At 52.3% G+C, this 26,604-nt stretch overlaps 1 protein-coding gene across 2 annotated transcripts in view; it reads left to right on the forward strand.

Annotated features, from left to right (window-relative positions):
* Positions 1 to 26,362, forward strand: part of AP2A2 (adaptor related protein complex 2 subunit alpha 2) — a 133,090-nt gene extending 106,728 nt beyond the window's left edge. Inside the window, exons 15-23 of one of the 2 annotated variants that reach the window (XM_038764735.1) lie at positions 904 to 1,082; positions 3,750 to 3,827; positions 17,896 to 17,978; positions 18,511 to 18,600; positions 22,219 to 22,342; positions 25,485 to 25,601; positions 25,712 to 25,781; positions 25,865 to 25,999; positions 26,253 to 26,362. In XM_038764735.1, the coding sequence (XP_038620663.1) occupies positions 904 to 1,082; positions 3,750 to 3,827; positions 17,896 to 17,978; positions 18,511 to 18,600; positions 22,219 to 22,342; positions 25,485 to 25,601; positions 25,712 to 25,781; positions 25,865 to 25,999; positions 26,253 to 26,330 (954 nt within the window). In that variant the 3' untranslated portion in view covers positions 26,331 to 26,362. The remainder of the gene's footprint in view (positions 1 to 903; positions 1,083 to 3,749; positions 3,828 to 17,895; positions 17,979 to 18,510; positions 18,601 to 22,218; positions 22,343 to 25,484; positions 25,602 to 25,711; positions 25,782 to 25,864; positions 26,000 to 26,252) is intronic. The other variant, XM_038764736.1, reaches the window with a different exon arrangement.
* Positions 26,363 to 26,604: the final 242 nt, after the last annotated feature.

Consider the following 26,604-nt stretch of genomic DNA (forward strand, 5'->3'; position numbering starts at 1 on the left):
CCACCCTCCTTCCACATTGACCCCTGACCCCCCCCCCCCACTTTATAGAAGCCCCCCACTTTGAGGAACAGCATTTCCTGGGAGTCAGAGGACCTGGGTTCTAATTCCGGCTCCGCCACTTGTCTGCTGGGTGACCCCGGTCAAGTGGCTTGATTTCTCTGGGCCTCGGTTCCCTCCTCTGTAAAATGGGGATTTAGACTGTGAGCCCCAAGTGGGACAGGGACTGCGCCCAACCCGATTTGCTCGTATCCACCCCAGCGCTTAGAGAAGCAGCGTGGCTCGGTGGAAAAGAGCCCGGGCTTTGGAGTCAGAGGTCATGGGTTCAGATCCCGGCTCCGCCACATTTCTGCCGTGTGACCTTGGGCAAGTCACTTAACTTCTCTGAGCCTCAGTTCCCTCATCTGTAAAATGGGGATTTAGACTGTGAGCCTTGCGTGGGACAGGGACTGCGCCCAACCTGATTTGCTTGTGTCCACCCCAGCGCTTAGAGAAGCAGCGTGGCTCCGTGGAAAAGAGCCCGGGCTTTGGAGTCGGAGGTCATGGGTTCAGATCCCGGCTCCGCCACATTTCTGCCGTGTGACCTTGGGCAAGTCACTTAACTTCTCTGAGCCTCAGTCCCCTCATCTGTAAAATGGGGATTAAGACTGTGAGCCCCACGTGGGGCAACTTGATCACCCTGTATCCACCCCCAGCGCTTAGAACAGTGCTCTGCACATAGTAAGCGCTTAACAAATGCCATTATTATTATTATTATTATGGTGTCTGGCACATAGTAAGCGCTTAAGAGATGCCGCAATTATTATGGCCATATATAGCCTTGCATCTATGAGGGTGGGTAGGTCTGTGGAGGATGTCAGGGTGGGAGGGCGAGGGTTCCCTGAGGCGTGGTCTTCCCCCCAACAGTCCACCCCGTCCCCATCGGCCGACCTCCTGGGGCTCGGGCCGGCACCCGCGGCCAGCGCGGCGGCACCCACCTTGGGCCCCGGCAGCAGCAGCAGCAGCAGCCTGCTCGTGGACGTCTTCTCCGACTCGGCCTCCGCCGCCACCCCGCTCGCTCCGGGTTCGGAAGACAACTTCGCCAGGTAGGCCCCGGGCTGGGCCGGGAAAGGGCCGCCTCCTCTCCCCCGAGACCCCTTTAAGCCTCTTGATCTTCCTTATGGTATCGGTTAAGCGCTTACTACGCGCCAGGCACCGTACTAAGCGCCGGCAGGGGGTAGACACAAAATAACGAAGGTAGATCGCTTCGGACCGTCCGGGTACCTGCCGCCCTCTCCCCCTTCGTCTTCCGCCTGGCCCGCGAGGAAGAGGAGTTGAAGTTGCCCCGGGAGGAAGGATGAGATCAGATGCACGTATAAGTGTGCGTCTGTCTTTGCACACGCGTGTGTGCGCATTGCTGGCAGGGCTCCAGCTGGGAGGGGCTTTGGTGGCATTGGCAGTGACTCTACCCTGCTTTCACCTTCCCCTCAGCCTGCCCACTCACCCTCTGATCCCAAGCCGCCCGCTTTCCCCCTATCCGTTGGAGCTGGGCCGCGCCTCTCCTGCTCCGGATTGTCCATTTCTTGGGATCTCCTGTCGTGGCCTTTGCCTTCCCCTCATCCGTCCCTCTGTCCCCTCCGCCGGTCCGGCCCTTGTTCAAGCCGCTGGCCCGGCTGCGGGTTTCATTTGGGCCGCCTCTGCGGTGTCTCTCCCCAAGAGAGAAGCAGCGTGGCTCAGTGGAAAGAGCCCGGGCTTTGGAGTCTGAGGTCATGGGTTCAGATCCCGGCTCCGCACTTAGCTGTGTGACTTTGGGCAAGTCACTTAACTTCTCTGTGCCCCAGTTACCTCATCTGTAAAACGGGGAGTAAGACCGTGAGCCCGCCGTGGGACAACCTGATCACCTTGTAACTTCCCCAGCGCTTAGAACAGTGCTTTGCACATAGTAAGCGCTTAATAAATGCCATTATTATTATTATTATTGGTAAGACGTCCAGCCGCCCCGGTTCAGCCCCCGAAGATGTTGGTATCCCTGCCGGGACACTTCTGCCGCTCGCCCCGGCGGCCTATTCCTGCTTTTCCAGAGAGCGGACCGGCCGGCGTGAGGCCCCGGGGCCTCGGCGTTTCCCTTCCCAAGCCGGTGAGGCGGGGACGGGAATCTTGCCTGGCCTCGTTCCCTCAAGAGCCGAACAGCTCGGTCCTCTTTCCCTTGAGAGCCGTCCGGCCCGACCTCCAGGGCCCCGTCCGCCTGGCCTACTCCGCGACGTTCCGGCTTCGGGTTCTGGTCTTCCGGGCCCGGTCCTTGGGGTCTGGACTTTAGGGATCAAATTGCGGGGGGCCTGGTCTTTGGAGTTCGGTCTTCCGGTTGTGGTCTTTGGGGTCTGGTCCTCGGGCCCTGGTTTTTGGCGTGCGGTCCTCAGGTTCTGGTTTGTGGGGCCCGGGCTTTGGAGCCCGGATTGTGGGGCCCAGCTCGCCCCGGGCCTGTCCAGCCGGAGCCGGGTTGGAGTCGTCAGCGGGGAAGGCAGTCGATCCCTTTCCGGTTAAACAGTAGGAACCCAGAGACTAGGTTGATGGCGCCAGGGCAGAGCCAAGAGGCCAGAAGAAGCAGCCCTGAGTCAGTCAATCAATCAATCAATCAATCGTATTTATTGAGCGCTTACTATGTGCAGAGCACTGTACTAAGCGCTTGGGAAGTACAAATTGGCAACACACAGAGACAGTCCCTACCCAACAGTGGGCTCACAGTCTAAAAGGGGGAGACAGAGAACAGAACCAAACATACCAACAAAATAACATAAATAGGATAGATATGTACAAGTAAAATAAATAAATAGAGTAATAAATATGTACAACCATATATACATATATACAGGTGCCGTGGGGAAGGGAAGGAGGTAAGATGGGGGGATGGAGAGGGGGACGAGGGGGAGAGGAAGGAAGGGGCTCAGTGTGGGAAGGCCTCCTGGAGGAGGTGAGCTCTCAGCAGGGCCTTGAAGGGAGGAAGAGAGCTAGCTTGGCGGAGGGGCAGAGGGATTGGGGGCATTCCAGGCCCGGGGGATGACGTGGGCCGGGGGTCGATGGCGGGACAGGCGAGAACAAGGTACGGTGAGGAGATTAGCGGTGGAGGAGCGGAGGTTGCGGGCTGGGCGGTAGAAGGACAGAAGGGAGGTGAGGTAGGAGGGGGCGAGGTGATGGACAGCCTGGAAGCCCATGGTGAGGAGTTTCTGCCTGATGCGCAGATTGATTGGTAGCCACTGGAGATTTTTGAGTCGAGTTAGCCGGGGGCCGGGCCGGCTCTGGGGACACGGGGGCTTCTGTACAGAGCGCGGTCCCCTGCCCGCTCTGCTGTTCCCTTGGGGCGACCAGATATCCTCTTCCCCCTCGGCTCCCGCCGCGCTGGGTCGGGGGTCTCGGTGCCCCGGGCCGGCGACTCGGCCCAACCGTTTGTCTCCGCTCTCGGAGAGGGGGGAAATTCCCCGTGCCCCGGGCCGGTCCCAGAGAAAACCCCTGGGACGAGGGTCCGCGGGGCAGCCAGCCCGGGATCGCGGCCGGGCCCCCCTCCCCGTAGCGCACGGGGCCCGGCCCGGCCGGCGGTCTCTCTCGCTGTCCCTCTTGCTGTCTCTCTGTTTCTTTCCCTTTCTGTCTCTCCGTGTCTGTGTGTCTCCCTCCGCCTCTGTACTAACTGCAACTCTCGCCGTCTCCACTGCCGCTCTCCTTCCTTCTGTCCGTCCGTCCGTCCGCCCGCCGGACCGTCCCCTCGGGGCCGCTCCCTCTAGCCCCGACCCGGCCCCCGCTGAGGTGGTTTCCGAGGAACCAGCCGACACCGTGCACGAGGCCGATGAACTGATCCACAAGTAAGCCGATCCCAAGCCCCCGACACCCCCGTCCCTGGCCTGGACCACCACAGGAGCTTGGCTCCCCCAACGGGGTGGGCGCGCTCGCCCGTGCCCTCCTATTTCAGCCAAAGCGGTAGCATTTTTTTTTTTACGGTATTTGCTAAGCGCTTACTATGTGCCAGGCACTGTACTAGAGAAGCCGTGTGGCTCAGTGGAAAGACCACAGGCTTGGGAGTAATAATAATAATAATGATAGCATTTTATTAAGCGCTTACTATGTGCAAAGCACTGTTCTAAGCGCTGGGGAGGTTACAAGGTGATCAGGATGTCCCACGGGGGGCTCACAGTCTTCATCCCCATTTTACAGGTGAGGGAACTGAGGCACAGAGGAGTTAAGCGACTTGCCCAAAGTCACACAGCTGACAAGTGGTGGAGCCGGGATTTGAACCCATGACCTCTGACTCCAAAGCCCGGGCTCCTTCCCCTGAGCCACACTGCTTCTCGTAGGAGTCAGAGGTCATGTGTGTGACTCCTTCTCATAGGAGTCAGAGGTCGTGGGTTCTAATCCCGGCTCCGCCACTCGTCAGCTGTGTGACTTTGGGCAAGTCGCTTCACTTCTCTGGGCCTCAGTTCCCTCATCTGTAAATTGGGGATTAAGACTGTGAGCCCCACGTGGGACAACCTTGTATCTCCCCCAGTGCTTAGAACGGTGCTTGGCACATAGTAAGCACTTAACAAATACCATCATTATTATTATTACTACTAAGCACTGGGGTAGATACAAGAGTCATTCATTCAATCATATTTATTGAGTGTTTACTGTGTGCGGAGCACTGTACTAAGCGCTTGGGAAGTACAAGTTGGCAACATATAGAGATGGTCCCTACCCAACAGCGGGCTCACAGTCTAGAAGGGGGAGACAGACAACAAAGCATATTAACAAAATAAAATAAATAGAATAAATATGTACAAGTAAAATCAATCAATCAATCGTATTTATTGAGCGCTTACTGTGTGCAGAGCACTGTACTAAGCGCTTGGGAAGTACAAGTTGGCAACATATAGAGATGGTCCCTACCCAACAGCGGGCTAACTCTAGAAGGGGGAGACAGACAACAAAACAAATTAACAAAATAAAATAAATAGAATAAATATGTAGAAGTAAAATCAATCAATCAATCAATCGTATTTATTGAGCGCTTACTGTGTGCAGAGCACTGTACTAAGCGCTTGGGAAGTACAAGTTGGCAACATATAGAGACAGTCCCTACCCAACAGTGGGCTCACAGTCTAAAAGGGGGAGACAGAGAACAAAACCAAACATACTAACAAAATAAAATAAATAGAATAGATATGTACAAGTAAAATAAATAAATAACGAGTAATAAATACGTACAAACATATATACATATATACAGGTGCTGTGGGTAGGGGAAGGAGGTAAGGCGGGGGGGATGGGGAGGGGGAAGATCATCAGGTACGACACGGTCCCTGTCCCACAAAGGACTCACAGTCTGTTATCCCCATTTTACAGATGAGGGAACTGAGGCCCAGAGAAGGGAAGTGATTACCCGTGTCACACAGCGGACATGGAGCCGGGATTAGAACCCAGGTCCTCTTCCACCAGGCTGCACTGCTTCAGCAGCACTTCCTGTGTGCGGAGCGCTGTAGTAAGCGCTACGAAGGAAGGAATACCCAGGAGGCCCTGAGGGGTGGGGAGAGGGGGCTCATGCTCTAAAATATAAAGAGGGAGAGGGGACCTCCCCTCCCAAGGAGAGATCAATCAATCAATCGTATTTATTGAGAACTTACCGTGTGCAGAGCACTGTACTAAGCGCTAAGAGAGATGCAACCAAACAACAATACAAGATGAGGACAAAACCCCAGACCAGAAGGGTTCTGTGGCAGGAGGAGCAGAATTCCCGGCTCCTCTGTGGCAGGAGGAGCAGAATTCCCGGCTCCTGGAGGCTCAGAGCCCACGTCACCCCCGCGGCCGCAGTGAGCGCTCCGGCTGCGGCCTCCTCGGTGTTCCCGAGTTTTGTGGGGGCAGCCCTCTTCTCCGTCTCGCCGGGGTGACGCGAGGAGCCAGGGAGAGATGGCGGGATGGCAGCGGATGGTCTGGGAGAGGGGAGCGTCTGGGAGCCGCGAGGCGGGTGGCCAGAGCCCCCAGGAGCCCGCCCGCCCGCCCAGGCCCTCTGTCTCTATATGTTGCCAATTTATACTTCCCAAGCGCTTAGTACAGTGCTCTGCACATAGTAAGCGCTCAGTAAATACGATTGATGATTGATGATGATGATGCTCACGCTCTCTGCTCGTGTCAGCCCACCCGTGGGCACAGCTGCCCCCGAACAGCTCTCCCGGGGCCACAGTCCCACTCCGGACCTCGCCAGGCTGACACTGATGGGCAGCGCTTCTCTCTTATCCAGTCATTCATTCATTCATTCATTCATTCATTCACCACTCCAGACCTCGCCAGTCTGACACTGATGGGCAGAGCTTCTCTCTTATCCAGTCATTCATTCATTCATTCATTCATTCATTCATTCATTCATTCACCACTCCAGACCTCGCCAGTCTGACACTGATGGGCAGCGCTTCTCTCTTATCCAGTCATTCATTCATTCATTCATTCATTCACCACTCCAGGCTTCGCCAGTCTGACACTGATGGGCAGCGCTTCTCTCTTATCCAGTCATTCATTCATTCATTCATTCATTCACCACTCCAGACCTCGCCAGTCTGACACTGATGGGCAGCGCTTCTCTCTTACCCAGTCATTCATTCATTCATTCATTCATTCATTCACCACTCCAGGCTTCGCCAGTCTGACACTGATGGGCAGCGCTTCTCTCTTATCCAGTCATTCATTCATTCATTCATTCATTCACCACTCCAAACCTCGCCAGTCTGACACTGATGCGCAGCGCTTCTCTCTTATCCATTCATTCATTCATTCATTCATTCACCACTCCAGACCTCGCCAGTCTTACACTGACGGGCAGCGCTTCTCTCTTATCCATTCATTCATTCATTCATTCATTCATTCATTCACCACTCCAGACCTCGCCAGTCTGACACTGATGGGCAGCGCTTCTCTCTTATCCAGTCATTCATTCATTCATTCATTCATTCACCACTCCAGACCTCGCCAGTCTGACACTGGTGCGCAGCGCTTCTCTCTCATCCAGCCATTCATTCATTCATGCATTCATTCATTCATTCATTCACCACTCCAGACCTCGCCAGTCTGACACTGATGGGCAGCGCTTCTCTCTTATCCAGTCATTCATTCATTCATGCATTCATGCATTCATTCATTCATTCACCACTCCAGACCTCGCCAGTCCGACACTGATGGGCAGCGCTTCTCTCTTATCCAGTCATTCATTCATTCATTCATTCATTCACCACTCCAGACCTCGCCAGTCTGACACTGATGGGCAGCTCTTCTCTCTTATCCAGTCATTCATTCATCATTCATTCATTCATTCATTCATTCATTCACCACTCCAGACCTCACCAGTCTGACACTGATGGGCAGCACTTCTCTTTTATCCAGTCATTCATTCATTCATTCATTCATTCCATCCATTCATTCAGTCGTATTTATTGACTCTGTGTGCAAAGCACTGCAATACGCGCTTGGGAGAGGACAATACAACAAATAGTCACATTCCCAGCCCACAATTCATTCATTCAATCGTATTTATTGAGCGCTTATTAGGTGCAGAGCACTGTACTAAGTGCTTGGAAAGTACAATTCAGCAACAAATAGAGACAGGCCCTGCCCACAATGAGCTCACAGTGTAGAGGGATCTGACACTAAGCCCTCCTTCAGGCCATCAGCACTATCTACTGAGGACCCCCCTTTTAGACTGTGAGCCCACTGTTGGGTAGGGACTGTCTCTATATGTTGCCAACTTGGACTTCCCAAGCGCTTAGTACAGTGCTCTGCACACAGTAAGTGCTCAATAAATACGATTGATTGATTGACTGTCTCTATATGTTGCCAACTTGTACTTCCCAAGCGCTTAGTACAGTGCTCTGCACACAGTAAGCGCTCAATAAATACGATTGATTGATTGATTGATTGATTGACCCTGCTCTGGGTAGGTAGTGTATTGGGCGCTTGGGAGAGAACAAGCAACTTAGTAGACATGATTCCTGCCCTCGAGGAGCACGCAACCTACTGTGCTGAGTGTAATTTATAATAATAATAATAATGATGGCATTTATGTCATCATGTTATATTATGCATTATGCATTATGTATGTATGCATTATGTTATATTATGTAATTTATGTCATGTATATATTTATGTCCGTCTCCCCCTCTAGGCTGTAAGCTTGTTGTGGGTAGGAATATGTCTGTTGCATTCCTCTGTTGTCCTCTCCCAAACGCTTAGTACAGTGCTCGGCACACAGTAAGTGCTCAATAAATATATTGGAATGAATGAATTAATGTCTGCCCACCCCTCTGGATCTGAAGCTCAGTGCGGGCAGAGAATGTTTCTGTTTATGTTTTTTTTTTTATAGCATTTATTAAGCACTTACTATGTGCAAAGCACTGTTCTAAGTGCTGGGGGTTACAAGGTGATCAGGTTGCCCCACGGGGGGCTCACAGTCTTCATCCCCATTTTGCGGATGAGGGAACTGAGGCCCAGAGAAGTGAAGTGACTTGCCCCAAGTCACACAGCTGACAGTTGGCAGAGCCGGGATTTGAACCCATGACCTCTGACTCCAAAGCCCGGGCTCTTTCCACTGAGCCACGCTGCTTCTCCCAAGCAGCGTGTCGTCCTCTCCCAAGCGCTCAGTGCAGTGCTCTGCACACAGTAAGCGCTCAATAAATAATTATAATAATAATAATGGCATTTATTAAGCGCTTACTATGTGCAGAGCACTGTTCTAAGCACTGGGGAGGTTACAAGGTGATCAGGTTGTCCCATGTGGGGCTCACAGTCTTAATCCCCATTTTACAGATGAGGTAACTGAGGCTCAGAGAAGTTAAGTGACTTGCCCAAGGTCACACAGCAGATGTGGCAGAGTCGGGATTCGAACCCATGACCTCTGACTCCAAAGCCCGTGCTCTTTCCACTGAGCCATGCTGCTTCACTAATATAATGATGATGGTATTAGTTACGCACTTACTATGTGCAAAGCACTGTTCTAAGCACTGGGGAGGTTACAAAGTGATCAGGTTGTCCCACGTGGGGCTCACAGTCTTAACCCCCATTTTGCAGGTGAGGTAACTGAGGCCCAGAGAAGTGAAGTGACTTGCCCAAAGTCACACAGCTGACAACTGGCGGAGCCGGGATTTGAACCCACGACCTCTGACTCCAAAGCCCGGCCTCTTTCCACTGAGCCAAATGTGACTGAATGAACGAAAGTTCATTCGCGCTTGGAAGAACACAATAGAGTCAGAAGGCCAGATCCCTCCCTAGAAGACCTTCCAGTTTTCTGCGGGCAGAGCACTGTACTGAGCGCCTGGGAGAGGACAGTAGAATTAGTAGAAGCGAGCGCTGCCCTCGAGGAGATTCCAGTCTAATGGGCGCAGAGAGTTGGCCCGAACACTTGAGTGAGAACAATTAAAGTTATATTAATTAATGCTCCCTGCCCTGGAGCATACACTGATGGTATTAATGGCATTTATTAAGCGCTTATTCTATGCTGAGCTGGAGCAGTGCTGGTATAAATAAGGATAATAATTATTATTATTACTAGGGTAATAAGCATTTACTCTGTGCCAAGCAATGTGTACTAAACTACGCTACAGATTGAACCAAGTCCCTGTCCCACACAGGGGCACAGGGCAGGTGGGAGGGGAGAACAGGCATTTTACCCCCATTTTAAAGCCGAGGAAACTGAGGCCCAGAGAGGTAAAGTGACTTGCCTACAGTCACACAGCAGGCAGATGTGAAGCTGGGATTAATAATAACGATGGTATCTGTTGAGCGCTTACTCTGTGCCCGGCACTGTACTAAGCGCTGGGGTGGATACAAGCAGATCAGATTGGACACAGTCCCAACCCCACATGGGGCTCACAGTCTCAGTCCCCATTTTATAGATGACGTAACTGAGGCCCAGAGACGCGAAGTGATTTGTCCGAGGTCACACTGGAGGCAAGCGGCGGAGCCGGGATTCGAACTCAGGATTCAAACCCGTGACCTGCTGACCCAAGGCCCGCGCTCTAGAGAAGCAGCGTGGCTTAGTGGAAAAGAGCACGGGCTTTGGAGTCAGAGGCCATGGGTTCAAATCCTGGCTCCGCCAATTGTCAGCTGCGTGACTGTGGGCAAGTCACTTCACTTCTCTGGGCCTCAGTTACCTCATCCGTAAAACGGGGATTAAGACTGTGAGCCCCCCATGGGATCACCTTGTAACCTCCCCAGCGCTTAGAACAGTGTTTTGCACATAGTAAGCGCTTAATAAATGCTATCATTATTATTATTATTAAGTCACCTAACTTCTTTTGGGCAAGTCACTTCACTTCTCTGGGCCTCAGTTACCTCATCCGTAAAACGGGGATTAAGACTGTGAGCCCCCCATGGGATCACCTTGTAACCTCCCCAGCGCTTAGAACAGTGCTTTGCACATAGTAAGCGCTTAATAAATGCTATCATTATTATTATTATTAAGTCACCTAACTTCTCTGTGCCTCAGTTACCTCATCTGTAACATGGGGATTAAGAGTGTGAGCCCCCCATGGGATCACCTTGTAACCTCCCCAGCGCTTAGAACAGTGCTTTGCACATAGTAAGCGCTTAATAAATGCTATCATTATTATTATTATTAAGTCACCTAACTTCTCTGTGCCTCAGTTACCTCATCTGTAACATGGGGATTAAGACTGTGAGCCCCCATGGGATCACCTTGTAACCTCCCCAGCGCTTAGAACCGTGCTTTGCACATAGTAAGCGCTTAATAAATGCTATCATTATTATTATTATTAAGTCACCTAACTTCTCTGTGCCTCAGTTACCTCATCTGTAACATGGGGAGTAAGACTGTGAGCCCCACATGGGACAACCTGATTGCCTCGTATCTACCCCAGTGCTTAGAATAATCAATCAATCAATCAATCGTATTTATTGAGCGCTTACTGTGTGCAGAGCACTGTACTAAGCACTTGGGAAGTACAAGTCGAGAAGCAGCGTGGCTCAGTGGAAAGAGCCCGGGCTTTGGAGTCAGAGGTCAGGGGTTCGAATCCCGGCTCCGCCACGTGTCTGCCGTGTGACCTTGGGCAAGTCACTTAACTTCTCTGCGCCTCAGTTACCTTATCTGTAAAATGGGGATGAAGACTGTGAGCCCCACGTGGGACAACCTGATCACTCTGTATCCCCCCAAGCGCTTAGAACAGTGCTTTGCACATAGTAAGCGCTTAACCAATGCCAACGTTATTATTATTGACATATAGAGACAGTCCCTACCCAACAGTGGGCTCACAGTCCAAAAGAATAGTGTTTGGCACCTAGTAAGCGCTTAACAAATACCATTATTATTGTTGTTGTTATTATCATTATCATCATCATCTTGAAAGGCAGCATGGCCTATATTGTTGTTATTATTGTCATTATTATTATTAATATTATTACCCATTAGGCCCTGCTGCCTTTCAAGACTTCTGCCTCTCATGTCTTTTGACTCCCGAGCCTGGGCTCCGTCCAGCGGGCCACACTGCCTCCGAGCCGGCTCGTGGTCCGGACGGGGGCGGAGACGGAGCCTTCCCGGAATTCCAGGCAGGAGGAAGGAGAAGGAGATCTAGTTGGGAGTTGGCGGCTGAGTCCACGGGGTGCCCTAGTGCACCCGGGGGGGTTGCGGGCACCCACGGGCATCGGCGGCTAAGCCCCCGGGTGCGTCTTGCGGGGGGCAATTTGACTCCGCCACCCCCCCAGAGGACTTTCTGGACGTTGGGTGGAGAGCCTGTGGGCATTCGGGGAGGTCGAGGCCGGGAGGCAGGAAGACCGAGTCCCTTTTCCGCCCCTCACTCCCGCTTGCGATTCCCAGGATGGGTCCCTGCATCCTCGGCACATCCCTCGGCGGCGAGGGTTCGGGTTGAGCGTCCAGGGACGATCTTCCCCTCCTCCAGCACGCCCGCACATGCCCGCGCATAATAATAACCGTGGTGTTTTTTAAGCCCTTACTATGTGCCATCATCATCATCAATCGTATTTATTGAGCGCTTACTATGTGCCAGGCACTGTACTAAACACCAGGATGGACACCAGCAAATCCGGTCGGACAGAGTCCCCGTCCCATGTGCAGCTCACCGTCTCAATCCCCGTTTTAGAGATGAGGGAACTGAGGCCCAGAGAGTAGTAGTAAGTATGGCATTGGTTAAGCGCTTACTATGTGCCAAGCACTGTTCTGAGCGCTGGGGTAGGTATAAGGTAATCAGCTTGCCCCATGTGGGGCTCACCGTCTTCATCCCCATTTTACAGAGGAGGTAACTGAGGCCCAGAGAGTAGTAGTAATTATGGCATTGGTTAAGCGGTTACTATGTGCCAAGCACTGTTCTGAGCGCTGGGGTAGGTACAAGGTAATCAGCTTGTCCCATGTGGGGCTCACCGTCTTCATCCCCATTTGACAGAGGAGGTAACTGAGGCCCAGAGAGTAGTAGTAATTGTAGCATTTGTTAAGCGCTTACTATGTGCCAAGCACTGTTCTGAGCTCTGGGGTAGGTATAAGGTAATCAGCTTGTCCCATGTGGGGCTCACCGTCTTCATCCCCATTTTACAGAGGAGGTAACTGAGGCCCAGAGAGTAGTAGTAATTATGGCATTGGTTAAGCGCGTACTATGTGCCAAGCACTGTTCTGAGCTCTGGGGTAGGTATAAGGTAATCAGCTTGTCCCATGTGGGGCTCACCGTCTTCATCCCCATTTTACAGAGGAGGTAACTGAGGCCCAGAGAGTAGTAGTAATTATGGCATTGGTTAAGCGCTTACTATGTGCCAAGCACTGTTCTGGGCGCTGGGGTAGGTACAAGGTAATCAGCTTGTCCCATGTGGGGCTCACCGTCTTCATCCCCATTTCACAGAGGAGGTAACTGAGGCCCAGAGAGTAGTAGTAATTATGGCATTGGTTAAGCGCTTACTATGTGCCAAGCACTGTTCTGAGCGCTGGGGTAGGTACAAGGTAATCAGCTTGTCCCATGTGGGGCTCACCGTCTTCACCCCCATTTTACAGAGGAGGTAACTGAGGCCCAGAGAGTAGTAGTAATTATGGCATTGGTTAAGCGCGTACTATGTGCCAAGCACTGTTCTGAGCGCTGGGGTAGGTACAAGGTAATCAGCTTGTCCCATGTGGGGCTCACCGTCTTCATCCCCATTTTACAGAGGAGGTAACTGAGGCCCAGAGAGTAGTAGTAATTGTAGCATTTGTTAAGCGCTTACTATGTGCCAAGCACTGTTCTGAGCTCTGGGGTAGGTACAAGGTAATCAGCTTGTCCCATGTGGGGCTCACTGTCTTCATCCCCATTTTACAGAGGAGGTAACTGAGGCCCAGAGAGTACTAGTAATTATGGCATTTGTTAAGCGCTTACTATGTGCCAAGCACTGTTCTAAGCGCTGGGGTAGGTATAAGGTAATCAGCTTGTCCCATGTGGGGCTCACCGTCTTCATCCCCATTTTACAGAGGAGGTAACTGAGGCCCAGAGAGTAGTAGTAAGTATGGCATTGGTTAAGCGCTTACTATGTGCCAAGCACTGTTCTGAGCGCTGGGGTAGGTACAAGGTAATCAGCTTGTCCCATGTGGGGCTCACCGTCTTCATCCCCATTTTACAGAGGAGGTAACTGAGGCCCAGAGAGTAGTAGTAATTGTAGCATTTGTTAAGCGCTTACTATGTGCCAAGCACTGTTCTGAGCTCTGGGGTAGGTATAAGGTAATCAGCTTGTCCCATGTGGGGCTCACCGTCTTCATCCCCATTTTACAGAGGAGGTAACTGAGGCCCAGAGAGTAGTAGTAATTGTAGCATTTGTTAAGCGCTTACTATGTGCCAAGCACTGTTCTGAGCTCTGGGGTAGGTACAAGGTAATCAGCTTGTCCCATGTGGGGCTCACCGTCTTCATCCCCATTTTACAGAGGAGGTAACTGAGGCCCAGAGAGTACTAGTAATTATGGCATTTGTTAAGCGCTTACTATGTGCCAAGCACTGTTCTAAGCACTGGGGTAGGTATAAGGTAATCAGCTTGTCCCATGTGGGGCTCACCGTCTTCATCCCCATTTTACAGAGGAGGTAACTGAGGCCCAGAGAGTAGTAGTAAGTATGGCATTGGTTAAGCACTTACTATGTGCCAAGCACTGTTCTGAGCGCTGGGGTAGGTACAAGGTAATCAGCTTGTCCCATGTGGGGCTCACCGTCTTCATCCCCATTTTACAGAGGAGGTAACTGAGGCCCAGAGAGTAGTAGTAATTGTAGCATTTGTTAAGCGCTTACTATGTGCCAAGCACTGTTCTGAGCTCTGGGGTAGGTATAAGGTAATCAGCTTGTCCCATGTGGGGCTCACCGTCTTCATCCCCATTTTACAGAGGAGGTAACTGAGGCCCAGAGAGTAGTAGTAATTGTAGCATTTGTTAAGCGCTTACTATGTGCCAAGCACTGTTCTGAGCTCTGGGGTAGGTACAAGGTAATCAGCTTGTCCCATGTGGGGCTCACCGTCTTCATCCCCATTTTACAGAGGAGGTAACTGAGGCCCAGAGAGTACTAGTAATTATGGCATTTGTTAAGCGCTTACTATGTGCCAAGCACTGTTCTAAGCACTGGGGTAGGTATAAGGTAATCAGCTTGTCCCATGTGGGGCTCACCGTCTTCATCCCCATTTTACAGAGGAGGTAACTGAGGCCCAGAGAGTAGTAGTAAGTATGGCATTGGTTAAGCACTTACTATGTGCCAAGCACTGTTCTGAGCGCTGGGGTAGGTATAAGGTAATCAGCTTGTCCCATGTGGGGCTCACCGTCTTCATCCCCATTTTACAGAGGAGGTAACTGAGGCCCAGAGAGTAGTAGTAATTGTAGCATTTGTTAAGCGCTTACTATGTGCCAAGCACTGTTCTGAGCTCTGGGGTAGGTATAAGGTAATCAGCTTGTCCCATGTGGGGCTCACCGTCTTCATCCCCATTTTACAGAGGAGGTAACTGAGGCCCAGAGAGTAGTAGTAATTGTAGCATTTGTTAAGCGCTTACTATGTGCCAAGCACTGTTCTGAGCTCTGGGGTAGGTACAAGGTAATCAGCTTGTCCCATGTGGGGCTCACCGTCTTCATCCCCATTTTACAGAGGAGGTAACTGAGGCCCAGAGAGTACTAGTAATTATGGCATTTGTTAAGCGCTTACTATGTGCCAAGCACTGTTCTAAGCACTGGGGTAGGTATAAGGTAATCAGCTTGTCCCATGTGTGGCTCACCGTCTTCATCCCCATTTTACAGAGGAGGTAACTGAGGCCCAGAGAGTAGTAGTAATTGTAGCATTTGTTAAGCGCTTACTATGTGCCAAGCACTGTTCTGAGCTCTGGGGTAGGTATAAGGTAATCAGCTTGTCCCATGTGGGGCTCACCGTCTTCATCCCCATTTTACAGAGGAGGTAACTGAGGCCCAGAGAGTAGTAGTAATTATGGCATTGGTTAAGCGCTTACTATGTGCCAAGCACTGTTCTGGGCGCTGGGGTAGGTACAAGGTAATCAGCTTGTCCCATGTGGGGCTCACCGTCTTCATCCCCATTTCACAGAGGAGGTAACTGAGGCCCAGAGAGTAGTAGTAATTATGGCATTGGTTAAGCGCTTACTATGTGCCAAGCACTGTTCTGAGCTCTGGGGTAGGTATAAGGTAATCAGCTTGTCCCATGTGGGGCTCACCGTCTTCATCCCCATTTTACAGAGGAGGTAACTGAGGCCCAGAGAGTAGTAGTAATTGTAGCATTTGTTAAGCGCTTACTATGTGCCAAGCACTGTTCTGAGCTCTGGGGTAGGTATAAGGTAATCAGCTTGTCCCATGTGGGGCTCACCGTCTTCATCCCCATTTTACAGAGGAGGTAACTGAGGCCCAGAGAGTAGTAGTAAGTATGGCATTGGTTAAGCGCTTACTATGTGCCAAGCACTGTTCTGAGCGCTGGGGTAGGTATAAGGTAATCAGCTTGTCCCATGTGGGGCTCACCGTCTTCATCCCCATTTTACGGATGAGGTAACTGAGGCCCAGAGAAGTGAAGTGACTTGCCCAGGGTCGCACAGAAAAACTAGTGGTGGAGGCAGGATTAGAGCCCACGTCGTCCGACTCCCAAACTGGCGGAAATGGGACTGTGAGCCCACTGTTGGGTAGGGACTGTCTCTATATGTTGCCAACTTGTACTTCCCAAGCGCTTAGTACAGTGCTCTGCACACAGTAAGCGCTCAATAAATACGATTGATTGATTGATTGATTGATTGATTAGAACCCATGACCTTCTAACTCCCAGGCCCGTGCTCTAGCCGCTAATAATTATGGTATTTGTTTAGCACTTACTATGTAGCAGGCTCTGTACTAAGCCCTGGGGTGGATACAAGCCAGTCGGGTTGGACCCGGTCCCTGTCCCACGTGGGGCTCACAGTCTCAATCCCCATTTTACAGATGAGAGAAGCAGCGTGGCCCAGTGGGAAGAGCCCGGGCTTTGGAGTCAGAGGTCGTGGGTTCGAGTCCCGGCTCCCCCACTAGTCTGCTGTGTGACCTTGGGCAAGTCACTTAACTTCTCGGAGCCTCGGTTACCTCATCTGTAAAAATGGGGATTAAGACTGTGAGCCCCACGTGGGACAACTTGATCACATTGTATCCCCCCCAGCGCTTAGAACAGTGCTTTGCACATAGTAAGCGCTTAATAAACGCCATCATTATTATTATGAGGGTACTGAGGCCCAGAGAAGGACTTGCCCAAGATGACCCAGCAGGCGGGATTAGAACCCAAGACCTCCGACGCCCAGGCTCTATCCACTGCGCCGGGCGGCTTCTCGCGCGTGACCCACCCATCCCTGGAGGTCCGGGGGGGTCTCGCCGGGGGCCCGTGGATGGTTCTTTGGCCCAGCCTCCCTGTGGGGTGCTCCACGGGGGTGGGGTTGGTTGGGGTGGACGGGGTCCCCGGGTCTGAGTTCGAGCCACCCTGTCTCTTCGCCCCGCAGTGAGGGCCCCGTCTCCGATGGGTAGGGACCGTCTCTATATGTTGCCAACTTGTACTTCCCAAGCACTTAGTACAGCGCTCTGCACTCAGTAAGCGCTCAATAAATACGATTGATGATGAAACGGCGGGGGCTCTCCGGGCTTGTTGAGCATCTGGCTGCCTCCTGAGGGTCCCCTCCTCTTCTTCATCACCATCAATCGTATTTAGTGAGCGCTTACTGTGCGCAGAGCACCGGACTAAGCGCTTGGGAAGTACAAATTGGCAACATATTAGAGACAGTCCCTGCCCAACAGTGGGCTCACAGTCTAAAATGGGGAGACAGAGAACAAAACCACACTAACAAAATAAAATAAATAGAATAGATATGTACAAGTAAAATAGAGTAATAAATATGTACAAACATATATACATATATACAGGTGCTGTGGGGAAGGGAAGGAGGTAAGATGAGGGGGATGGAGAGGGGGACGAAGGGGAGAGGAAGGAAGGGGCTCAGTCTGGGAAGGCCTCCTGGAGGAGGTGAGCTCTCAGTAGGGCCTGGAAGGGAGGAAGAGAGCGAGCTTGGCGGAGGGGCAGAGGGAATGGGGGCATTCCAGGCCCGGGGGATGATTTGGGCCGGGGGTCGACGGCGGGACAGGCGAGAACGAGGTACGGTGAGGAGATTAGCGGCGGAGGAGCGGAGGGTGCGGGCTGGGCTGGAGAAGGACAGAAGGGAGGTGAGGTAGGAGGGGGCGAGGGGATGGACAGCCTTGAAGCCCAGGGTGAGGAGTTTCTGCCTGATGTGCAGATTGATTGGTAGCCACTGGAGATTTTCCTCGCCGCTGGCTCCCCGTCCTCTCCCCCGGGACGGCCTCTTGGTCACCCTCCATGCCCAGCGAGCCCCCCGGGCCTGCCCCCGGCCTCCCCGCAGGGAGGGGCTCGGCTGTGACCGGCCCGTCTCTCCTCCCCTCTGACCTAGGTTTGTCTGCAAAAACAACGGCGTGCTCTTTGAAAACCAGCTGCTGCAGATCGGTCTCAAGTCCGAATTCCGCCAGAACCTGGGTAGGAGGCCGGAGCGGGCGCGTGGGGCGGGCACCGCCGGGCGGCCTTCCCCTGGCTCGGCTCGGGGCGGGCGCGTGGGTGGTGGCCGAGTCCAAGAGGGCTCCACTTCCTGCTCTGAAATCCGGCTGCCCCGATAAGAATCAATCAATCAATCGTATTTATTGAGCGCTTACTATGTGCAGAGCACTGTACTAAGCGCTTATAAGAATCGAAATAAGCAGCGAGGCCGAGTGGAAGGAGCCCGGGCCGGGGAGTTGGAGGTCCTAGGTTCTAATCCTGACCTGCCGCGTGACCCGCACGGTGCCGATGGGAAGGAGGGAAACCGAACTCCAAGTCGGGCGGGTCGGGAGATGGGGATGGGCGGGAAGTGCGGCCGGCCGGGGTCTCCCCCAGCCCCACGGTCGTCATCAATTGTATTTATTTATTGAATACGATTCCCGGGTCCCGTTGAATACGTTGAATACGGTCCCGGGGTCGCCCACAGCCCCAAAACCGCCCTCACCCCCGGATTCACTTCCCCTCTTCCTCCCAGGTCGGATGTTTATCTTCTACGGAAACAAGACGTCCACGCAGTTCTTAAACTTCACCCCGACGCTAATCTGTGCCGACGACCTGCAGGCCAATATCCTTCATCATCATCATCATCACACTAATAATGACAGTGGTGGTATTTGCTAAGCGCTTACTAGGTGCCAGGCGCTCAGCGCTGGGGTGGATAAAAGCAGATCGGGTTGGACACAGTCCCTGCTCTCAGGGAACTTTCACTTATGTGTGCAGAACACTGTGCTGAGCGCTGGAGTGAGGACGATAGAATTAGTAGGTGTAAAAAATGGTATTTATAAGGCACTTACTATGTGTCGAACACTGTTTTGAGCGCTGCGGTAGATACAAGTGACACGGTCAGACGTGGTCCCTGTAGACGGTAAGCTTGTTGTGGGCAGGGAATGTTTCTGTTAATAATAATAATAATAATAATAATGATAACGGCATTTGTTAAGTGCTTACTATGTACCAAGCACTGTTCTAAGCGCTGGGAGGATACAAGGTAATCAGGTTGTCCCACATGAGGCTCACAGTCTTCATCCCCATTTTACAGCTGAGGTAACTGAGGCCCAGAGAAGTGAAGCGACTTGCCCAAAGTCACCCAGCTGACAAGTGGCGGAGCTGGGATTAGAACCCATGACCTCTGACTCCCAAGCCCGGGCTCTTTCCACTGAGCCACGCTGCTTCTGCTATAGTGTGTTCTCCCAAGCGCTTAGTACAGTGTTCTGCATCCAGTAAGCGCTCAATAAATACTGTAGACTGACTGATTGACAGGCCCGCCAGGGCTCCCTGTCCAAGTAGAGAAGCAGCGTGGCTCAGTGGAAAGAGTGAGGGCTTGGGAGTCAGAGGTCATGGGTTCTAATTCCGACTCTGCCACTTTTCAGCTGCGTGACTTTGGGCGAGTCTCTTCACTTCCCTGCGCCTTAATTAATTCACCTGTAAAATGGGAATTAAGCCTGTGAGCCCCACGTGGGGCAACCTGATTGCCGTGTATCTACCCCAGTGCTTGGCACATAGTAAGTGCTTAACAAATACTATTATAAGGAGAAGCAGCGTGGCTCAGTGGAAGGAGCGTGGGTTTGGGAGTCAGAGGTCATGGGTTCTAATCCCGGCTCCCCCACGTGTCTGCTGTGTGACATTGGGCAAGTCACTTCACTTCTCTGAGCCTCAGTTACCTCCTCTGTAAAATGGGGATGAAGACGGTGAGCCTCACGTGGGACAATGTGATCACCTTGTATCCCCCCCAGGGCTTAGAACAGTGCTTGGCACATAGTAAGCGCTTAACAGATGCCATCATTATTATTATTATTACATAAGAGGGATTAATTGACAGAAAAAGTGTGTCACAAGCAGCCTATTAGAGAAGCAGCGTGGCTCAGTGGAAAGAGCACGGGCTTTGGAGTCAGAGGTCATGAGTTCGAATCCCGGCTCCGCCACTTGTCAGCTGTGGGGCCTTGGGCAAGCCCCCACTTAACTTCTCTGTGCCTCAGTTAGCTCATCTGTAAAATGGGATTAAGACTGTGAGCCCCACATGGGACAACCTGATCACCTTGTATCCCCCAGCGCTTCGAACAGTGCTTTGCACATAGTAAGCGCTTAATAAATGCCATTATTATTATTAGAGATTTCCTGAGCACTTAGTACAGTGCCCTGCAAACAGAGATCAAGAAAGGTTGGTTGAAGGAGAGCCTCTCGGGTGTCCGTTTTGAGCTCACCCCAGCGCTCAGCACAGTCCACCTAGACTGTAAGATCAGGGAATGCCTCTATCAACTGTGCTTTGTTGTCCTTTCCCAAGCAATCAATCAATTATATTTATTGAACGCTTGCTGTGCAGAGCATTGTACTGAGTGCCTTGGGAGAGTCATAAATACCATAACAAATACAAATAATAATAATAAGTATGGTATTTAAGTGCTTACTATGTGCCAGACACTGTACTAAGCGCTGGGGTGGATACAGGCAAGTTGGGCTGGACACAGTCCCTGTCCCACGTGGGGCTCACAGTCTCGATCTCCATTTTACAGATGAGGTGACTGAGGACCAGAGAAGCAAAGTGACATATCTAAGGTCACACAGCAGACAAGGGGCAGAGCCGGGATTAGAACCCGTGACTTTCCGACTCCCAGGCCTGGCCTGTATCCACTAAGTCACTAAGAAAAGCAGCGTGGCTCAGTGGAAAGAGCCTGGGCTTGGGAGTCAGAGGTCATGGGTTCGAATGCCGCTCTGCCATTTGCTGTGTGACTTTGGGCAAGTCATTTCACTTCTCCGAGTTCCCTCATCTGTAAAATGGGGATGAAGACTGTGAGCTCCACATGGGACAAGCTGATTACCTTGTATCTCCCCCAGCGCTTAGAACAGTGCTTGGCACATAGTAAGCACTTAACAAATACCGCTATTATTATTATTATTATTATTATTATTATTCTTAAGCCAGGCCGCTTTCCTAATATGGCCCGTTCCCTGCCCCCAGTGAGCTTCCCTGAGAAGCAACACCGTGGCTCAGTGGAAAGAGCCTGGGCTTTGGAGTCAGAGGTCATGGGTTCAAATCCCAGCTCCGCCACTTAGCTATGTGACTTTGGGCAAGTCACTTCACTTCTCTGGGCCTCAGTTCCCTCATCTGTAAAATGGGGATTAAGTCTTTGAGCCCCACGTGGGACAACTTGATTACCTTGTATCTACCCCAGCGCTTAGAACAGTGCTTTGCACATAGTAAGTGCTTAATAAATGCCATCATCATCATTATTATTATTATTATTATTCCCGTCGGTTGATGGCACCCAGTGGGCGCCCAGCCATTCCATTGATCAATTGAAGGAGTGCGCCTCGGGCATGAATCAGTGGTATTTATTGAGTGCTCGCTATGTGCGGAGCGCTGTTCTAAGCACTTTCATTCATTCATTGTTGTATTTATTGAGCGCTTACTGTGTGCAGAGCACTGTACTAAGCACTTGGGAAGTCCAAGTTGGCAACATATAGAGACGGTCCCTACCCAACAGCGGGTTCACAGTCTAGAAGCGTGCAGTTGGGAGAGGAAGGGCATCTAAGAGAAGCAGCGTGGCTCAGCGGAAAGAGCCCGGGCTTTGGAGTCAAGAGGTCGTGGGTTCCAATCCCGGCTCCGCCACTTGCCAGCTGTGTGACTTTGGGCAAGTCACTTCACTTCTCTGGGCCTCAGGTCCCTCATCTGTAAAATGGGGATGAAGACTGTGAGCCCCCCGTGGGACAACCTGATCACCTTGTATCTACCCCAGTGCTTAGAACAGTGCTTGGCACATAGTAAGCGCTTAACAAATACCAACATTATTATTATTATTATTATCTCCCCTCCCAGCCCCACACCACTTTATGTCCATATCCCTTATTTATTTATTTCTGTTCATGTCTGTCTCCCCCTCTAAGCTGTAGACTCGTTGTGGGCAGGGAGATGTGTCTATCATAATATCATACTCTCCCAAGCGCTTAGTACAGTGCTCTGCACACAGTAGGTATGATTGAATGAATGAATGAATGAACACACAGCCCCCGTCCCGCATATTATTATTATTATCTATTGAGCTTTCCCCAGCACCGAGCACCGCACCCAGGAGGTTCCCCGGCCGGCGGGCAGCCGAGACCCCTCAGGCCGGGGGTTCCGTGGGGTGGGGGGCTGGGGGTCCGGGGGTCCCCGTCGTGCCGCGTGGACCCCTTAACCCGTGCGCACACCTGAACCTGCAGACGAAGCCCGTGGACCCCACGGTGGACGGGGGTGCCCAGGTCCAGCAGGTGGTCAACATCGAGTGCCTGGCCGACTTCGTGCGGGCTCCGGTGCTCAACATCCAGTTCAGGTAACGCTCACTGCTCCGTCGGGACGGCTCCCGCTCCGCGCCAAGCGCTGCCCTAAGCGCTGGGGCATTGGGTCCAAGAGGCCTTCCCTGGCGGCGCCCTCCTTTCCTCTTCTCCCTCTCCCTTCTGCATCGCCCTGACTCCCTCCCTTTATTCATCCTGGAGAAGCAGCGTGGCTCACTGGAAATCAATCAATCAATCAATCGTATTTATTGAGCGCTTACTATGTGCAGAGCACTGTACTAAGCGCTTGGTGGAAAGAGCCCGGGCTTTGGAGTCAGAGGTCATGGGTTCAAATCCCGGCTCCACCAGCTGTCATCATCATCATCAATCGTATTTATTGAGCGCTTACTATGTGCAGAGCACTGGACTGAGCGCTTGGGAAGTCCAAATTGGCAACATCTAGAGACAGTCCCTACCCAACAGTGGGCTCACAGTCTAAAAGGGGGAGACAGAGAACAAAACCAAACATACTAACAAAATAAAATAAATAGAATTGGTATGTACAAGTAAAATAGAGTAACAAATATGTACAAACATATATACATATATCCAGGTGCTGTGGGGAAGGGAAGGAGGTAAGATGGGGGGGATGGAGAGGGGGACGAGGGGGAGAGGAAGGAAGGGGCTCAGTCTGGGAAGGCCTCCTGGAGGAGGTGAGCTCTCAGCAGGGCCTTGAAGGGAGGAAGAGAGCGAGCTTGGCGGAGGGGCAGAGGGATTGGGGGCATTCCAGGCCCGGGGGGAGGACGTGGGCCGGGGGTCGATGGCGGGACAGGCGAGAACAAGGTACGGTGAGGAGATTAGCGGCTGTCAGCTGTGTGACTTGGGGCAAGTCACTTCACTTCTCCGTGCCTCAGTTCCCTCATCTGTAAAATGGGGATTAAAACTGAGAGCCCCCCCCCCCCGTGGGACAACCTGATCCCCTTGTAACCTCCCCAGCGCTTAGAACAGTGCTTTGCACATAGTAAGCGCTTAACAAATCTGTCATTATTTATTATTATTATTATCTCCCCTCCCAGCCCCACACCACTTTATGTCCATATCCCTTATTTATTTATTTCTGTTCATGTCTGTCTCCCCCTCTAAGCTGTAGACTCGTTGTGGGCAGGGAGATGTGTCTGTTTATCATAATATCATACTCTCCCGAGCGCTTAGTACAGTGCTCTGCACACAGTAAGCACTCAGTAAGTATGATTGAATGAATGAATGAACACACAGCCCCTGTCCCGCATAGGGCTTACAGTTTAAGTATAATGGAATCCCCTGTCCATTCTTCATTCAGTCGTATTTATTGAGTGCTTACTGTGTGCAGAGCACTGTACTAAGCGCTTGGAAAGTACAGTTCGGCAACAGAGACAGTCCCCACCCAACAACGGGCTCACAGTCTAGAAGAGGGGAGGCAGACAACAAAACAAGTAAACAGGCATCAACAGAAGCCTGGAGAAGCAGCGTGGCTCAGTGGAAAGAGCACGGGCTTTGGAGTCAGAGGTCATGGGTTCAAATCCCAGCTCTGCCAATTGTCAGCTGTGTGACCTTGGGCAAGTCGCTTCTCTGGGCCTCAGTTACCTCATCTGTAAAATGGGGATGAAGACTGTGAGCCCCCCGTGGGACAACCTGATCACTTTGTAACCTCCCCAGTGCTTAGAACAGTGGTTTGCACATAGTAAGCGCTTAATAAATGCCATTATTATTATTATTATAATAGCATAACATGTTTATTGTTCTCATGTCCTCTCCCAAGTGCTTAGTACAGTGCTCTGCACACAGTAAGCGCTCAGTAAATATGACTGACCGACTGCATGTGAATCTGTAACCTCTGGACACTGGCTATTCACCCCACCTGGGGTAGCTACACGTTAATTAGGATGGACACAGTCCCTGTCCCACATGGGACTCAGAGTCTAAGTAGGAGGAAGAAACTGAGGAAACAGGCTCAGAGAAGCCAGGTGACTCTGGACTGTAAGCTCCCTCTCGACTGGAACCTTGCTGTGGGCAGGGAACGTGCCTGTATGTACTCTCCCAAGCGCTCAATACAGTCATTCAATCGTATTTCCTGGGCGCTTATTGTGTGCAGAGCCCTGTATTAGCACTTGGGAGGGTACATTAGAACAATAAACATTGTTATTATACTGTACAGGGGTCTGCACACAGTAAGCACTCAAAAAATACAATTGACTGACTGAGTAACCGTCTCGCCAAGGTAACACAGCAGTCAAGGGACGGAGCCGGATGAGAACCCAGGCCCGGGTTTCATCCGCTGGGCCATGCTGTTTCAACAAACCCCCCGCGTTGAGTGTGGGACCCCCCTGATGCTCTAAAATAATAATAATAATAATAATAATAATAATAATAATAATAATGTTGGTATTTGTTAAGCGCTTACTATGTGCCAAGCACTGTTCTAAGCGCTGGGGCAGATACAAGGTAGATTCAAGGCCCTACTGAGAGCTCACCTCCTCCAGGAGGCCTTCCCAGACTGAGCCCCTTCCTTCCTCTCCCCCTCGTCCCCCTCTCCATCCCCCTCATCTTACCTCCTTCCCTTCCCCACAGCACTTGGATATATGGATATATGTTTGTACATATTTGTTACTCTATCTTGTACATATCTATTCTATATATTTTATTTTGTTAGTATGTTTGGTTTTGTTCTCTGTCCCCCCCTTTTAGACTGTGAGCCCACTGTCGGGTAGGGACTGTCTCTATATGTTGCCAACTTGGACTTCCCAAGCGCTTAGTCCAGTGCTCTGCACACAGTAAGCGCTCAATAAATACGATTGATGATGATGAAGGTAATCAGGTTGCCCCACGTGGGGCTCACAGTCTTCATCCCCATTTTACAGATGAGGGAACTGAGGCCCAGAGAAGTGAAGTGACCTGCCCAAAGTCACCCAGCTGACAAAGTGGCGGAGCCGGGGATTTGAACCCCTGACCTCTGACTCCAAAGCCCGGGCTCTTTCCACTGAGCCAAGCTGCTTCCCTTTCTAAAAGTGGGAAAGGGCGGGAGACCCCCCGGACCCTTAGCGAGATGAAACCTCCATTTTCCTCAGTTGCGGGGCGTTAGTCTCTGCGGCCTTCTTCCTTTGTGCGTGTTTTATACGTATTGTGCGTATGTTTTCTTTTGTGCACACCCGCGGCTGTCCACAGGTACGGGGGCACCTTTCAGAACGTGTCGGTGAAGCTGCCCATCACGCTCAACAAATTTTTCCAGCCCACGGAGATGGCCTCCCAGGATTTCTTCCAGCGCTGGAAGCAGCTGAGCAAGTGAGCGAGGCCTCGGCGGGGTGGGGGGCGGCGGGGAGAGGGGGGCCGGGGCCCGCTGGTCCCCCCCGGGCCGGCCTTTAACCGGACGCCCGCCTGGCGGTCTCTCGTAGCCCTCAGCAGGAAGTTCAGAGCATCTTCAAGGCCAAGCACCCCATGGACACCGAGATCACCAAGGCTAAGGTAGGTCGGGGGCGGGAGGGTGCCGTTCCCGGGAAGCGGGTCCCTCTTGAGCCCCCCGAGCCCACCCCGCTCCCTTTGGGCAGATCATCGGTTTCGGCTCCGCCCTCCTGGAGGACGTGGACCCGAACCCCTCCAACTTCGTGGGCGCTGGGATCATCCACACCAAGACCACCCAGATCGGCTGCCTCCTGCGTCTGGAGCCGAACCTCCAGGCCCGGGTACGTACCCCCCCAGCCGCCCCTTGCCCCCCGTCCCCCCCCAACCCCCGTCCGTTCTGTTCTTCTCAAGTCCCGCCGCCCTTGATCCTGCTGGGAAATTCCCGGGAAGGAAGGAGAGATGGCGAGGCGTGTGCAAAGGAGCCCTCGGACGTGTCTCGCGATCTGCTGGCTTTCCCCGCCACCATCCCGAGTCCCCCACGCCCCCACACCCGGCTCCCCGGTGCTGACTCCCACCTGGTCCATCCCTCCGCAGATGTACCGGCTGACGCTGCGGACCAGCAAGGAGAGCGTGTCACAGAGGCTGTGCGAGCTGCTGTCCGAACAGTTTTAACCCGGAGCAGCCAGCCACCCCCCCGCCCCACCCCCACCTCCGTCCCCCCCGCCCCCCGCGGTCCCCCTGGCCCGCGGCCCCCGTAGAGAGGAGGGCACGGCGGGCAAAGGAAAGCCCGTCCAGTCCCTAGGAGACGGCGAACCCACCCGGCAGGGTGGGACCTTCTCCCACCTGGGATCAATTCTTTGATTTTTTTAGTTTTATTTTATTTTTTATTTCCCGCCGCCCACCCCCAGAAATGAGGCGATTTTTGATGAAATAAAGGGAAACGCCA

This window comes from Tachyglossus aculeatus, chromosome 22 (assembly GCF_015852505.1).
Source record: "Tachyglossus aculeatus isolate mTacAcu1 chromosome 22, mTacAcu1.pri, whole genome shotgun sequence".
Classification (NCBI taxonomy): Eukaryota; Metazoa; Chordata; class Mammalia; order Monotremata; family Tachyglossidae; genus Tachyglossus; species Tachyglossus aculeatus.